Raw genomic sequence first — 15,239 nt, forward strand, 5'->3', positions numbered from 1 at the left:
ACACACACACACACACACACACACACACACACACACACACACACACACACACACACACACACACACACACACGGTTGCTGATGCTGCCATACATGCCTGATGATAAATGACTAAATGTTGTGGGGTGTTTTGAACTGCCCCACATACAAGGCCTGTGCGCTTCTAATTTGATACTTATTCCATGAAATAGTCATGTTGGGGGAAAATGGATGTGGATAGAGACAGACAGTCCCATACATCATTCTAATTATTCTTTAATAAACCTCTTATAAGCCAAAGAGTGGCTTGTAGGTAACTACTGCCACCTAGAGTTCACAGAGAGAAAGGCGCCGCCACAGAGCTAAGGAAGACATACATGGACACTTAAATAAGAATGAATCCCACTAAGTGCCAAAGACTAATCAAAGGCAAAAGGAGAATGAAAGGTGGAAGGGTGCAAGAGACTCTAAAAGATAACTGAGTACATCAAACTGTATGTATTCTTCTCTTTCATCATTTTCACGCTAGAAAAATGTAATCATAAGGGGATGAAAATTATTTGGAGAGCACAGGTAGCAAGAAAATTCCTCCTTAATCACCCTGAATACATAATAATGTTCAACTCGGTTGTTGTAGGGAGTAGAAAACACTTCTGTAATTTCCGGAGGAAATAACTGAAAGGCAGGCTAACCTCTAAATCCTTCTTCTAAAACTCAGAGGAAAACAGCTACGCTTTGAAAGGCTACCCTTTACACTTTTATGGAAAGCTATAGGAATGTAAAATTTGCACAAATGAAATAGAATTTAAATTAAGACTTTTCAGGCACTATTTTTTCCACACAAGAAATTAACAGTATTTTCAGTAGTTGTAATTCATGTGCAGTCTCTATGTGTGTTCGGGATGTGAGAGAGAAAAATATCCTTTATTTGTCCTTAAATAGGTGTATGTGTTTGCAGATTGTTCCTCAAAAACACACACACACACACACACACACACACACGCACACTTGCACTCAAAAGAAAAGGAAGTCTGGATTATGTTGACTCTGAGGGATGGATAGGCAAACCAAACTCATCTTGAAACAATCGGGGACAGAGCACAGAAAGAGAGGAAAGCTGCAGGAAGTGGTGAAGGGAGGGAGAGAAGGGGTGAAGAACCACCACCCTTAGGGGAACAGTCCAGCTGCAGTCTGTTGGTCTGTTGTCATAATGCCCATTCACACACACAAACACACTGAGACACAAACAAACCAGTGCTACGGTTGACCTAACCATGCCCGCCTCATTAGCTGCCAATCACTCTGCACAAGCCGCCCTGAACAGGCAGGACAAGAGGGGAAGAAAGGAAAAGAGATGGATGAGAAGATGGTTGTTAAGTTGCAACCATCAATAATGAAGCTGCCTAAGCTCCTGTGTCCAATGCCATCTCAATACTAAACTGTCACAGACAGAATGCTATGAAAGTTAACAAACAACTTTCTTACTTCTCTCTTTATTCCGTTATATACTGAATTGGTCTGTTTTTGTGTTTTAAGCAGGGTTCCTCCATGTCCCTCTGACTGGATAAAAAGACGGGCTGTGGGCTTGAATTGTTTTGGTAGGCAGATCAGAATGCTGCACGCACACAAAAACACACACACACACAGACACACACACCTCATAGCACAATTCTCAGAGGGTAAAAGACCACACATCCAGATGCACACACACACAAACACGCACACAAACACAGATAGCTAGTAGACAAATTTACAAGACGCTGAAACACGCTCAGTTGGACATGGTGGCTTTCAAAGTGCATAGAGTATGTGTTTATGGTGCAGGCAAAAACATACACACACAGATGTAGACCTCATAGGTTCACACACACTAACTAATTTCATTTCACCCAAATGTGTATCCTCACACACTGACTGGCCCTCAAAGCAGACCGACCTGCCTTTGAGCTGCCTGCTGCCTGACACTATAGAAACAGATTCTCATAGACTAGGAAGATATCTAACTAATTTTTTCCTATTTAGAGTGGACCATCTTACATTTTTAGTTTTTAGTTTTGTTAGCAAATTAAAATATTAAGTGAGCCAGAGCCTGTAATGAGTCTGGGTCACAATCTACCTGTCCTTGTGTTGTGGTCCATGGACACCAATCAAGACCCCATAAGAACAAGGAATTGTGCTCTTTGTTGGGTTCTGTTTCAGATTCAAGGGGTAGAGCATTTAAAGGAATAGTTATTTTGTGTGTTTGTATATATTTTTCTTGTCCTCGCACATCACCCACCAAACCACTAGTAATTCTGTTTCCCATTTTCCTTACTTCATTTGACGTTATTTGTCATGCCGGCTTACAGCACATGGGCCCTGGATAAACTTGAGAGAGGAGGGTGCAGGGGTAATAATTCTGTCCCATTGCTATATTTTGGGATTGAGTAAATGTACTCCTTATGAATCACTTTGGATTTAGAGACTGCCCCCCGTATCATAACGCAGTTTCTGAGCTAAAGTAAATGTTTATTTCTACATCAATTATGTTTTCAATGGTATTGTTGTCAAGCTATATTTTTTATTATTTTGCTGTTAAAAGACAAAGAAAAAACTCAATAAAGCTCTCAAAGCAAAAGCCTTGGCACTAAGCAGACTGTGCGCGGGTGTGTGTATCTGTGTGGAGCAAAGATCACAGCTCAATGAAACGACTTTACTATACGAGACACAGATGCTGTCTGGGTTAGTTTAATAAAAGTGAACGTCTCGGGTTACGCCATTTGGGCAAGACTGTGTGTGTGTGTGTGTGTGTGTGTGTGTGTGTGTGTGTGTGTGTGTGTGTGTGACTGTGTGTGTGTGTGTGTGCGTGTGTGTGCGTGTGTGTGTGTGTGTGTGTGCGTGTGTGTGTGTGAGCGCCTATGTAGTGCTGATGTTTTGAATGTAAATAGGAGGTAAAACTTGTGTTGAAAACCCTGCTGAATTAAGATAAGGATCACACAAAAGCCTGTCTCTATCTTGTTACCTTCTATTCTTGCTCTGAGCACAGTGTGCCTGTTTGATGCCTGGCCTTGGTTTGAGAAGTATCACTCTTGCCTTCTCTGTTTTCACCCCTGTGACAAGCTACTTAGCAGGTGTGTGCTGGTCTGTGGGTTGTTCCTCTTGAGTATCCCTATTCGTTATCAGTATATTTGCTGTGATTTCTCTTTGTGCTTGTCGGATTACAAAGAGCCGGTGTCCTCTATTTTGTATCACAGATATTTTCTTGCAATGGCAAGATAGAGGCGAGTTTGCACTCTAATCACCGGAGTTTGGCGTTGCACTATTTTTAATGTTTTTTCCAAAAAAAACAGTGGCTATTTTCTGAATGTGTAATTGGAGGATGTAAGAAGCAATCGTGTTTCTTTTCCCTCCCCAGCCTCCTACATACACTGGCACAAAATGGCAGCCAAAAATATAAAAACAAAGGGCAGAATTAATGTAATTTGACAGTCTCTTATACATGATCCCATCTAGATTTCAGGTATCCATCTGGTTTTCAGTTTACACTGGTTGAACTTTCATTTCCTGGCTGCGAGATTGCATGTCCAAAAACCAGCTTTGACGTTTTAAAGAGTAAGAGAGGAAGACATTGTCGGAACAGCAGCTTGGGTAAAGCCCCAACGAGGCGTGGCATACATAATTCACAGTGACACCAATAAAGAAACCTGAGAGCTGAAGTCCACAAATTCAAAACAAACCTGTAAGGCCGAGATTGTGTTGCAAATCCTAACACAATTTTTAGTGTTTTGGGACACCAGAGGTTGACAGAAATAACAAATAAAAATGGTGAAATGCAGTGAAATACATTCAGTTTACCACAAAATGCTGCAAAATGATTTGCTTAAAAATTTAATTTGGACCTGAGGGCTTGCCAAAGGGTACTGTTTGTGGCAACCAGCCTATGGGCCAGGCTGCATGTGGCGTCCCTGCAGAATAGGAATTAACGTCGATAGGCTAAAAAGTGGTAATGAAGTTATTTTCAGGCTTGACAGCGTACGCAGTAAGGATTTGAAAAGAGGTCTCTATGCTTGCAACTATCCCCTGACTAATCAGATGAATTTGGGAGATAAATTATTGTTGCTGTAAATGTTGCGTGAAAGAGAAGCAGGGTAGTGTGAGTGTGTGTGTTAGTTTGTGTGTGTGTGTGTGTGATGTTAATTGATGAGAGTTATAGAGAACTGCTAGTAGCACAGGGGGGATCATTACTGCTGGAGTGGAACAACTGCATTCACGGCTGTTTGCCATGTCTTATACACACACACACATGCAAACACACACACACACACACACACACACACACACACACACACACACACACACACACACACAAACAAACATATACTGTCACAGTGTACCAGCAGTCAAAAGTAACACCATCCTCTTGCTCTCTCTTGTACATTCTTTTGTCATAGTAAAAGTTCTCAAACACACAAACAAAGTCAGGTAATTATAACACCCTAATTCCACGATGACTCTTCTGAAAACACCAACCAACTATCAAATGCCACTTTTCTCCAAATCAGAAGCTTTGGAAATCGCAAGATTTATTTTGGGTTATCATGGTGGGGGAAAAACAAACAATTATCCCAGAGGCATTTCCCATCCGTGAGTCAATTGTGGGAAGGGGAGGAAAGGCGCTCAGCCACTTTGGGTTAAAGGATTTAGGTCACAATTTAACTGACTGGCTGACATCAAAACGGTGAGACAGAAATCCTGGATTGGACCCTGAACTTGAATACATCTCTTGAATGACTTGTCTTGCCAGTCAACCTGCCATTCTGACCTATATTTTTTACCCTGTGTGTGTGTGTGTGTGTGTGTGTGTGTGTGTGTGTGTGTGTGTGTGTGTACCTTTGTATGAGGAAGAGGGGTCTTTGTCTTATCTAAAACGCAGCTGTGTATGCATGCATTCCATTTGCACATATGGGTGTGCATGGATGCACACATGCATGTTATTGTGTGTGCAAGTTTCGGTTGTGTACGTTCCTTTCATTTTACATAAGAATGTGTCTCTGCTTGTGTTCGGGGGAGAGAAATACATACTTGAGACTGTGTGGGTGTTTCTGTGTGTTTCTGTGCACCAAGGACGAGAGTTGTAAGCAAAATCAGTGTGTGTTTATGCTTTCTGTCGGTGCAGGGTAACGTCACGCTCTCTCTTGCTGATGCCACATTACTTCAGTTTAGGAATCGCTGTCACTTTAGTAGCAGCATAGACAGGTGAGACTGCACAGATTGCAGCCCTCGTCTTTCTGACTGACAAACAAATTTACGACCTTGAATAAAATTTCATAAGTCACAGAATTAAATTCAATTTAGGTATTTTTAAATATTTTTTTAAGTCAAAAAATGTTATCAAGATGGAGATAATATACTTCACAAAATAAAAAATTAACAAATTTAAAATCCCAATTGATACTCTCCCTTTACACTCCCTTTAAAATACACTTCTATTTTGTATGGCAAAAAATTTAATGGAAAACACAGTGTTTTAACAGCAGTGGCCGAGTAGAAATCCCTAGGAAAAAACGAGAAACACACTTACGTCGCCGTTTTACACACAGCATACATGTAAACACACATATACGGAGTTGTACCTCCAGTAGCCAGGGTTTGAGTTTGCGGTCCAAGATGATGTCAAAGCCCAGGACCTCAAAGCAGACGCTGTCGCTCCCTGGTGGCTGGCCGGGGCGACACATGCGATATGCATGCAGCACGTGGGGCTCAGCCACTATTATAGTCTTCACCACCAGCTCCTGGCGGGACACAAACACAAAGAGAGAGAATCACCAAGCTGAGCTGACAAAGAGACCACAAATCTTACATTTTCTTCTTGTCAGTTGCATTCATCCTAAAACGACATAGCTGCATATCTTTATAACAGCTGATTAAAGGTCTGAAAATATTGCAGTTACAACTTTGGCTTTAATTGCAGGTTGCGACTTCAGATAAAAGCTTCAACCTTAAGGTGTAGGTCTACATTGTGACAGTGGAGTAATTATGACACATACTAGACCTGTAACCTACAGACCTGCTTTAAAGAGGTAGGATTACATCTAATTCTTCTGTGTCTCAAAATATGCTTTCAATATAAAATCCGGGGAGAAACAGAAAGTGTTACAGGCACAGAACATTTTAAATTTCACTCACACACTGACTTTCACCAATGTTGGTTATGGTCCATCTGTGTGGCCCCCAACCTGTGTTTGTGTGTGTGTTTGCACGTATGTTTGCTGGCTTCTACCTGCCTGCCTACTCCCACAGTGCAGCTGGGGTAAACATGCTCACTCTGACACACACAAACACTGCACAAAGCTTCCCCTCACCAGTCAAGTCCCACACAGTGCTGCTGGCCTACAGTTTGCCCACTCCAGTCTGACTGCTGGGTGCAAGAGGTCTGGCCCTGGCCTGATAAGGTGGCAGCCCCCCTCCTTTTTATATCTGTCGGTCGCTCACACACCTCAATCCATCTGTCCATCCATCCACCCTTCTGACCCACAGGCTGCCCAGAACAAACACCTGCTCCCACTACTGTTGTTTATGCCTGAAGTCCCCAGTACTGGCTTGTGTGTGTGTGTGTTTGTGTGTGTGTGTGTGTGTGTGTGTGTGTGTGTGTGTGTGTTTGTGTGTGTGTTTGTCCCTGCCCCCATTACTTCCCTCCTTACTCCTGAGCCCCCAGCAGCACAGGCATCTGCCTAGCACTGTGCATGTGTGCCTGTGTTTTGTTAGCTTTGGGCTGAAATGTTTTTTAATAAGCCTCTTTGAATTATTTTAACTTTTTCCCTGCATACATTTGTATATTATTGTAGCTACTTTATGTATGCATATTTGATTAATTTATCTCATCTCTGTTTTAATAGCATCACTTCTCTTTCTATCTCAGGGACAACAGTAGAGTAGTAGAGACAACAGGATGGCTGATATTCAAAAAACAGGCAGGATCAAGCAAAGTTTGTAAGTAAATTTACATACTTCTAGTACAAATAAAAGTACATCAAACTAACTAACTGATAAAAAGCAGTTGAAAAAGTTTCTGCTGGTTGTAATAACGTGCCAAATGTTATTGTTCTGTTAAAATATGTTTATAAACAAGAAAAAAACAACTAATTTTATAAAAACTATTTTCTAAAGCCCTGTAGGACAAAGCTAATCACTTTTTTTCCCTCAAGTTCCATAAAAAAGGATGAGGAATCATCAGAATGTCCCCAATGTTGCCTTAATATGAAAGACATAGTAAAACATAGAGGGAAAAACACATACACAATATTCTTAACCCCCACAGACAATCATTTGGCAAACAAACTCTCTGACTCTGACTCTGACCGTGACCGTTGGCGGGAAGAGTCAAGGCAGCCTGCATGGTCTGTACAGGACCAAAATGTAAGAGGAGAGATGAAAAGAGAATGAGAGAGGAGAGTGAGCAAGAGCATAAATACAGAGTTGAAACAAAACACAGTGTGCAAGTGCAAACGGACAGCACTAACACCAAAGTAGTGCAACTTCTGAGGAAAGAGCACATACAAAAATGGTGAGAGAGGGGACGGTCTGGCTGACACTCTGGTATACCACTGAGAGACAAGAAAGATGAGATAAAAAGGAACTGAAGTAAAGAGAAGTGGAAAAATTGAACTAAATCGCCTTGACAAAATGAAGCCTATAGAGAAATCACACAAGATGGATAAGAGCGGAGAATAAAGAAAAGCAAACTATCCTGAAACAAGAACTTAAAGGACAACAGACTCACAACCGTCTTAAAAGTCACTTTGTTCAACATGAACATAAAGAAAAGTGAACACTGATGAAAAAAGCTTGCCTTGCGAATATAATAACCATTGGGATTTGATTTTGAAGTTGAACAGAAGGTGAGACAGAGAACAACCACTGAGGGGCCATACAAGCCAAATGACATCGGACAGCAGGACAAAAAGTCAAGGTCAACAAGAATGAAAAAGAAAAGAACTTAAACAGAACAGGGCTAAAGAAAAGAAAGTAGTGACTAAAAGAGTAGTAACATAAAGACAGGGGAAATATGATGTGATGTGATGCATGGGTATAAGTTCCAAAATTGAATGAATCAGGAACAGGAGGTATAAAGGACTTTGATGAAAAACCGAGAACGAGTTAAAGCTGTTTGGATGAGTTGAGAGTAGTGGCAGATAGGAAGAGCTCAACCTCCTGGAATGATGTTTTCACTGAGCTCTTCCTGGAGTTAAACAAAGCTCTGAAGCTCACAGAATTACTGTCAGAACAAATCATATCAAACCTTTCGCGGGTCAGCTTGTCTTCTTTGTGCAAGGTGTGTTGGTTAGTTGCAAGAGCATCTGTATATACACTATGAGTCTACGCTTACAGTTTACACTTACGGCTGCATGTGTGCGTTGTTTGCATTTGTGGTGTGTTGTTGTCATTCCACGCAAGTACACATCCGGCACAATATGTCTGCATTTTACTGTGTTTCTGTGTTTGTGTCTGTTTGGGTGGACTACCCACGTACAGAGACATCTCCCCAGAACTTGGCCACATCGTAGTCGTTGGTGCGCAGGAACTCAGTGAACCAACTGATGGACCTCTTACTGCCTTTGTCCACTGTCTCGTCTCGCTCAAAGTTCTCATTGTGTTTGTTGACTGAGTAGTTGGTCAGATGCATGTAGAGCTGGCTCTGTGGAGACAAAGGGGAGTTAGGAGGTTATGTGTTAACACGTAAAAAATAACCTTGTGTAACATTATCAATGAGCATATTCATAGCTGTCTCTGGCTCAAGATTTCTAGCTTTATTTAATTATTACATTGGATTGCTCTTACATGGAAACAGAGATCTGAGGGAAATAAGTCTGATTTTAGAGGTTGAATATTCCATCATCTAAATCATTAAACAAAAAAGCCCTGGTCCTTTTCTTTAAACAGAAAAATACAGCTTATCTAATAACAATGTGACCAGATGTGATAGATTGCTGAGTCAAAGGTCTGTAGTGTACTAAAACAAGTAAACGTCTTCTTTAAGCTCTGACAACGTTCACAACCGAATGTCATAGCAACAGCAGATCATATTTGCACCAGATGGCATATTTTGTTTGTTGTTGCATAAAAATCTTTCTCTTCTTGAATTCCTTTATTTACTGAGCTGATGAAAAAATGTAGCTTTTTTTACCTGCTTCCTGCTTCCAGTTAGATGCATTTATAGCTGAGAGTTGTCCAGGACAATCACAATCTAATGCTTATGGCTACAAAAACCTGAATCAAGTGCAATAGAGATATACACTGTATGTTGTACTTAAATAGCTGTGGTACCTGTGCCAGTGCTCTTTAGTGTAATTATACCTTTGTCAGTGATGATAATCACCACAGCAAACAACATCCTCAAGGTTGTTGATTTTATCCCCACAGTGCACATACCCACGTTCTCCTAAGTAATATGGGTAGACAAGAATAAAGGAAAAAGCAAAAACATCACAAATGTGTCCCTTGGCAACAACTAAATGAGTAAGAAATGTCGCCGTAAGAAAAGTAAAGAACAGTTCGTTCTGCTATATAGGAATTTGCTCTATTCTAAAAATGGTTCTTATACTCTTTGATAGGAAATGAGTACAACAGCAGAACAAGCTTGCATTTCTAGATCACCAAAATCTCAATTACTCAGTTATAAGAGGAGTCAAAGCCATCAGGCCCCATACAGTAGTTCCAACAGAGTATGGCTAAAATGCATTGAGTGGTTGATTATAACGAGCCATTGTGTAACCCCTGTAGTATCTCTCTCTTGAAACACTATCTCTCACAGTTGAAGACAATACATCCTTGTCCTTAGCCTACAAGGTAATAACGCTGTGACCGGAGGCTGTTTCAGCCCATGATGGCTGTCTGGGAGCCACTCTCTGTGGGATTGAACATCCATCTATATGGCATGACTCACTCCATCATGTGTCAAAGATTGGGTAAGACAATACACATTTGTGTCACAGGAGGGGTCCAGCATGCCTAGCTGAGCGTGTGTTCATATTGTAGATAAGCATCACGCTTCATATGAAGCTCTGCGTGTGTTTGTGCGCGTGTGTGTGTGTGTGTGCCTGTGTTTGTGTGTGTGTGCACATCCCATCATCAGCAACAGACTGTGCTTCAGAAAGTGCCTGAACCTCAAGGCAAATATAATCGGCCTGATATTACAGGAGACATGGATGGAAAATACACTGTTCTGTGAATCTACTTCTACTATCTGTCTGTAGGGCATTTCTGACACGCCTGATTGGCCATACACTAGATAACTTTATGTACTTTCTAATAAAAATCCATGAACAGTTGTGCGTATATCTACAACTCATTAAATTGACCTTCTGCACAGATGGCACACAGATAAAGATGCATGTCCTGGTATAAGTTACAAGGTGTGTGTCTACGTCCATTTTGTGCATTTCCAAGTCTATGTGAAGCCGTTTTATCTTTACTCTGAAAATCCTAAACACATCAATTATCTTTATTATTAGTAGTTTTATCGTCTGTGACTCACCAGATTGGCCTCACTGGGTGCATGGTACTTCTCTGTGCCCATGCGAACCAGTCCGTCATTGTAGAGAAAAATGCGAAGTGGGTCACAGGAAGTGACGAGGATGTAGATGCGTAGGTCAAACTTGTAGCCCTCCATCAGGAAGGGCTTGTCCAGGTACTCCTGAACGATAAAGTGTTCCTGGGCCGGCAGCTTCTCACAGTTACGGATAAGCGAGATCCTGGATAGACAGAAACTTTATTAATCCTCGGGGGGAAATTGGGGTGTCATCAGCAGCCTAATAAAATATGGCATAGTAAAGACAAAAAAGATAATTAAAAAAAATGATAGATGGCAGAATAGCAGGGACCATGAACATGACTGATGACAGTAGCACTGTCTTACATATCTGTTGAAGCAACAAACAAAATGTATCCAACTAGTATACAGATTGAATGGGTTTAATAAAATATTTCATTTTAAATCATCATAAAAAGTTGGGGACATATTACTGGGGTGCCACATCTGCCTTGATACTTTCACTCTTCAAATCATAAAGATGAACTTTGGCCGCGTTTCATTTTTCAAAGCACTGGCTAAAAAGTACAAGTACTGTATGAAGAGCAATAGATGCAATCAGATGGAGAAGATGTGTCCGTGAGCATGGAATGACTCTTACATTTACACTGAAAACGTTCAGCCTTTAGTAGTGAAAGGGTCAGAGCCATTTTGGTATTTATGTGACCTTCCACTGATACAGAACCTTCAATGAAAGCATATGGAAATGTGTGTGCTCAGCATGCCTCAAGGCTGGCTTGGGCAGGACAAGCTGTTTGGCTCTGAGGGGCATTGAATGTTCCAAAACCTGTGTTACTTATTACCTGATCATCTAAATAAAACTGTTAAAAAAAATAAATGTACAAAAAACTGGTACAACCCAAATGCTGTTTTGTCTGAGAAATACTCTGCGAGCATCTGGAGAACATTTTGATTTTCTGAAGCCAAACTCTGCAATGTCTGAATGGCACAGTGCATCAAATGCTGTAGCAGGGTCTTTTTTTGTGGATTAATAGGAGCAGACATTGCGCTCTGTTTTGACCTCCACTCTAATTCCTTTGCTTTGGTCTCATGTCACTGGCACTCAGGCCTTATAGTACACAGGCCATTGCTAGCTCAACTCTAGAATGAGTTGTGTTAGTTTGTGTGCATCCATGTGGCTGTGCACGCGAGGTTGAGGTGCAATACTTTCAAAACTTTGTGAATGTCAAAGAGTGTACTGTATGTCTTTCCGTACATGTGTAGGTGTATGCATGTGTGCAGGGAGGGTGAGGGGTCGTTCCTAAACAATCTCCCACTATGTACAAGCAGTGTGACTGACCTTACTATCACGCAAAGTTAAGGCGGACTTGGCTTAAAATGGTTACATGCACAGCCTGGAAGGCTCCCTTACAGACATGCAAGCAGACACACCACACAATATTTGGCCAAGATGTAAGGATTTGATTGTTCAAAAACTACAGTTTGAGGTATTAAGATATTGTGGCACCAAGTCACCAGAGTGCAAACATTGTTCCGCTATGTTGTCCCAGCCAGAACATAAGTAAAATGGTAACAGTGTTGCCTATGTTGTTGTTATGTAACCTACAAATTCACCTTTACAGTGTACACTACGGCATACCCTACGGCGTACCTGACGTCGTAACTTACGCCTACCTGGGATCAGGTATTGCCTTTCAGGTTATGGTCTTAGTTCAGTGGTCGTCTCTTCAGAGGTTTGATAACACCTTCCCAGCTTGTATATCCGCCTTAGTGTGATATTCTTGGTACTGTCAGGTTTATCAATCACTCCTCAACACCACTTGCTCCCGCCAACTAAAATACTGCCGTATTATAGAAAAACATTTCATTGGCCTGCTTATCACAGTGCTTGAACAGAAAAGAGCAGGTACAAGTTGATGGTAGGCTGACCGACATTGCCTAACAGGCAGACAGCAAGTTGACTGATGAGGACAGGGTTAACGGTGTGAGTTAGTCAAGGAGGAGTAGCTGAGGAGAAGACGACATGATTGATGAGCTGAGGTGTCAGATAATCACGGCCCACTCTCCCCTGCCTATTTAATTTGGCACCGGAGGGTATGTGGCTTTTTTTAAGCCCTGCACGCGCTTTTATTTTGTTTCCTTTATAACAAGCTGCGCTTCAGACACAAACAATAATTTCATTTAGTTGGCCGACGGATTTTTTTTTTTTACAGGGGGTAGATATAACTTAATTTCCTGCCGTGTCACACCACGCAAAAAAAATTGAGAAAGATCTAATCTTGTGAGTCGCCCGCCGTTGAGTGGTCGAGCAAAATTTATCATCTTTCATATTCTTAATGTATTGCTATTATTCAGCCTTTGGTGCCTTTTATTCTTTAATAAATAAGGGCTTAGTGCAGCATGGAGTTATAAGTAATGCTCACATTATACCAGAAAGGACAAATTCAAAGAGAATAAGAGGGAGAGGTGAAGCACACTGAGCTATTTGTACTTCAATATCCCCACCTATTGGTACCAGTGATGAATGCACTCCAAAGTAATTCTTCACATATTCACTTCAGGGATCAGGTTGTCAAAGAATTAGAAGTCAAAAGAATACTAGATACATGTTTTGCAATCTGAGCTGTGTTCAAGTGAGCTCTGTGCTATTTGCAAAACAAAAACTAATTAATTTTTAAAGTACTCTGTATTTTAGCCAGGTCATAATATTTCACATTCTGGCCTACCTTTTACTTTATGTTTTATTTTATCAAACAGAATTATTTGTAAAGCCCATCACACTTGAATTTTTGAACTTGAAAACACTTGGCATTTCCACTTTATTTTAGTCTATCCTGGCTTGACCTTTGCACAGGTAAAATAATAGTAGAATTCTGTTTTGAGTGTCAAATTACCGTGGTGTGAAAAAGTGTTTGCCCCCTTCCTCATTTCCTGTTCCTTTGCATGTTTGTCACACTTAAGTGATTCGGAACATCAAAGCAATTTAAACAAAAGTCAAGGACAACATAAGTAAACACAAAATGCAATTTGTAAATGAAGGTGTTTATTATTAAAGGTGAAAAAAAATCCAAACCATCATGGCCCTGTGTGAAAAAGTGATTGCCCCCCTTGTTAAAACATACTATAACTGTGGTTGTCCACACCTGAGTTCAATTTCTCTAGCCACACCCAGGCCTGATTATTGCCACACCTGTTCACAATCAAGGCATCACTTAAATAGGAGCTGCTTGACACAGTAGGGTCCACCAGAAGATCCTTAAAAGCTACACATCATGCCGAGACCCAAAGAAATTCAGGAACAATTGAGAAAGAAAGTAATTGAGATCTATCAGTCTGGAAAGGGTTATAAAGCCATTTCCAAAGTTTTGGGAATCCAGCGAACCACAGTGAGAGCCATTATCCACAATTGGCGAAGACATGGAACAGTGCTGAACCTTCCCAGGAGTGGCCGGCCGCCCAAAATTACCCCAAGAGTGCAGCAACGACTCATCCAAGAGGTCACAAAAGACCCCCAACAACGTCCAAAGAACTGCAGGCCTCACTTGCCTCAGTTAAGGTCAGCGTTCATGCCTCCACCATCAGAAAAAGACTGGGCAAAAATGGCCTGCATGGCAGAGTTCCAAGGAGAAAAACAATGCTGAGCAAAAAGAACATCAAAGCTCGTCTCAATTTCTCCACAACACATCTTGATGATCCCCAAGACTTTTGGGACAACATTCTGTGGACCGATGAGACAAAAGTGGAACTCTTTGGAAGGTGTGTGTCCAAGTATATCTGGCGTAGAAGGAACACTGCATTTCATAAAAAGAACATTATACCAACAGTAAAATATGGTGGTGGTAGTGTGATGGTCTGGGGCTGTTTTGCTGCTTCAGGACCTGGAAGACTTGCCGTGATAAAAGGAACTATGAATTCTGCTGTCTACCAAGAGATCCTGAAGGAGAATGTCCAACCATCTGTTTGTGTACTCGAGCTGAAACGACCTTGGGTTCTGCAGCAGGACAATGATCCTAAACGCACCAGCAAGTCCACCACCGAATGGCTGAAGAAAAACAAAATGAAGACTTTGGAGTTGCCTAGCCAAAGTCCTGACCTGAATCCTATTGGGATGTTTTGGTATGACCTTAAAAAGGCCGTTCATGCTCGAAAACCCTCTAATGTAACTGAATTAGGACAATTCTGCAAAGATGAGTGGGCCAAAATTCCTCCAGGACGCTGTAAAATCCTCATTGCACGTTATTGCAAACGCTTGGTTGCAGTTGTTGCTGCTACGGGTGGCCCAACCAGTTATTAGGTTTAGGGGGCAATCACTTTTTCACACAGGGCCATGATGGTTAGGATTTTTTTTCACCTTTAATAATAAACACCTTCATTTACAAATTGCATTTTGTGTTTACTTGTGTTGTCCTTGACTATTTTTTAAATTGGTTTGATGTTCCGAAACACTTAAGTGTGACAAACATGCAAAGGATCAGGAAATGAGGAAGGGGGCAAACACTTTTTCACACCACTGTAGTTGTTATGGCTCATACATAGAACATTAGAATCAGTTACTTGGTTTATTTTAGAGACAATTTAGGATACTTGTGTTGTTGGCCACTTTTCCTAGATCCATCCAGTGGTTTGTGATGGTAAAGGACTGAGCTGAGAAGCATAATTGTTATGGTTTGGGGGTTTTTGTTGGGGTATTTGTCCTGTTTGGCCTTCCCTGTGTTTTTGTCCCGGTTTTCCCA

At 41.2% G+C, this 15,239-nt stretch overlaps 1 protein-coding gene across 5 annotated transcripts in view; it reads right to left on the reverse strand.

Annotated features, from left to right (window-relative positions):
• ttll7 (tubulin tyrosine ligase-like family, member 7) overlaps positions 1–15,239 on the reverse strand; it is a 69,159-nt gene that overhangs the window by 38,877 nt on the left and 15,043 nt on the right. For all 5 annotated transcript variants that reach the window (XM_034881877.1, XM_034881882.1, XM_034881881.1 and 2 more), the window contains exons 7-9: positions 10,492–10,708; positions 8,488–8,652; positions 5,591–5,749 (exon numbers count right to left, since the gene is read on the reverse strand). In XM_034881877.1, coding sequence (XP_034737768.1) covers positions 5,591–5,749; positions 8,488–8,652; positions 10,492–10,708 — 541 coding nt within the window. The remainder of the gene's footprint in view (positions 1–5,590; positions 5,750–8,487; positions 8,653–10,491; positions 10,709–15,239) is intronic.

Source organism: Etheostoma cragini, chromosome 9 (genome assembly GCF_013103735.1).
Source record: "Etheostoma cragini isolate CJK2018 chromosome 9, CSU_Ecrag_1.0, whole genome shotgun sequence".
NCBI classification, from domain to species: Eukaryota; Metazoa; Chordata; class Actinopteri; order Perciformes; family Percidae; genus Etheostoma; species Etheostoma cragini.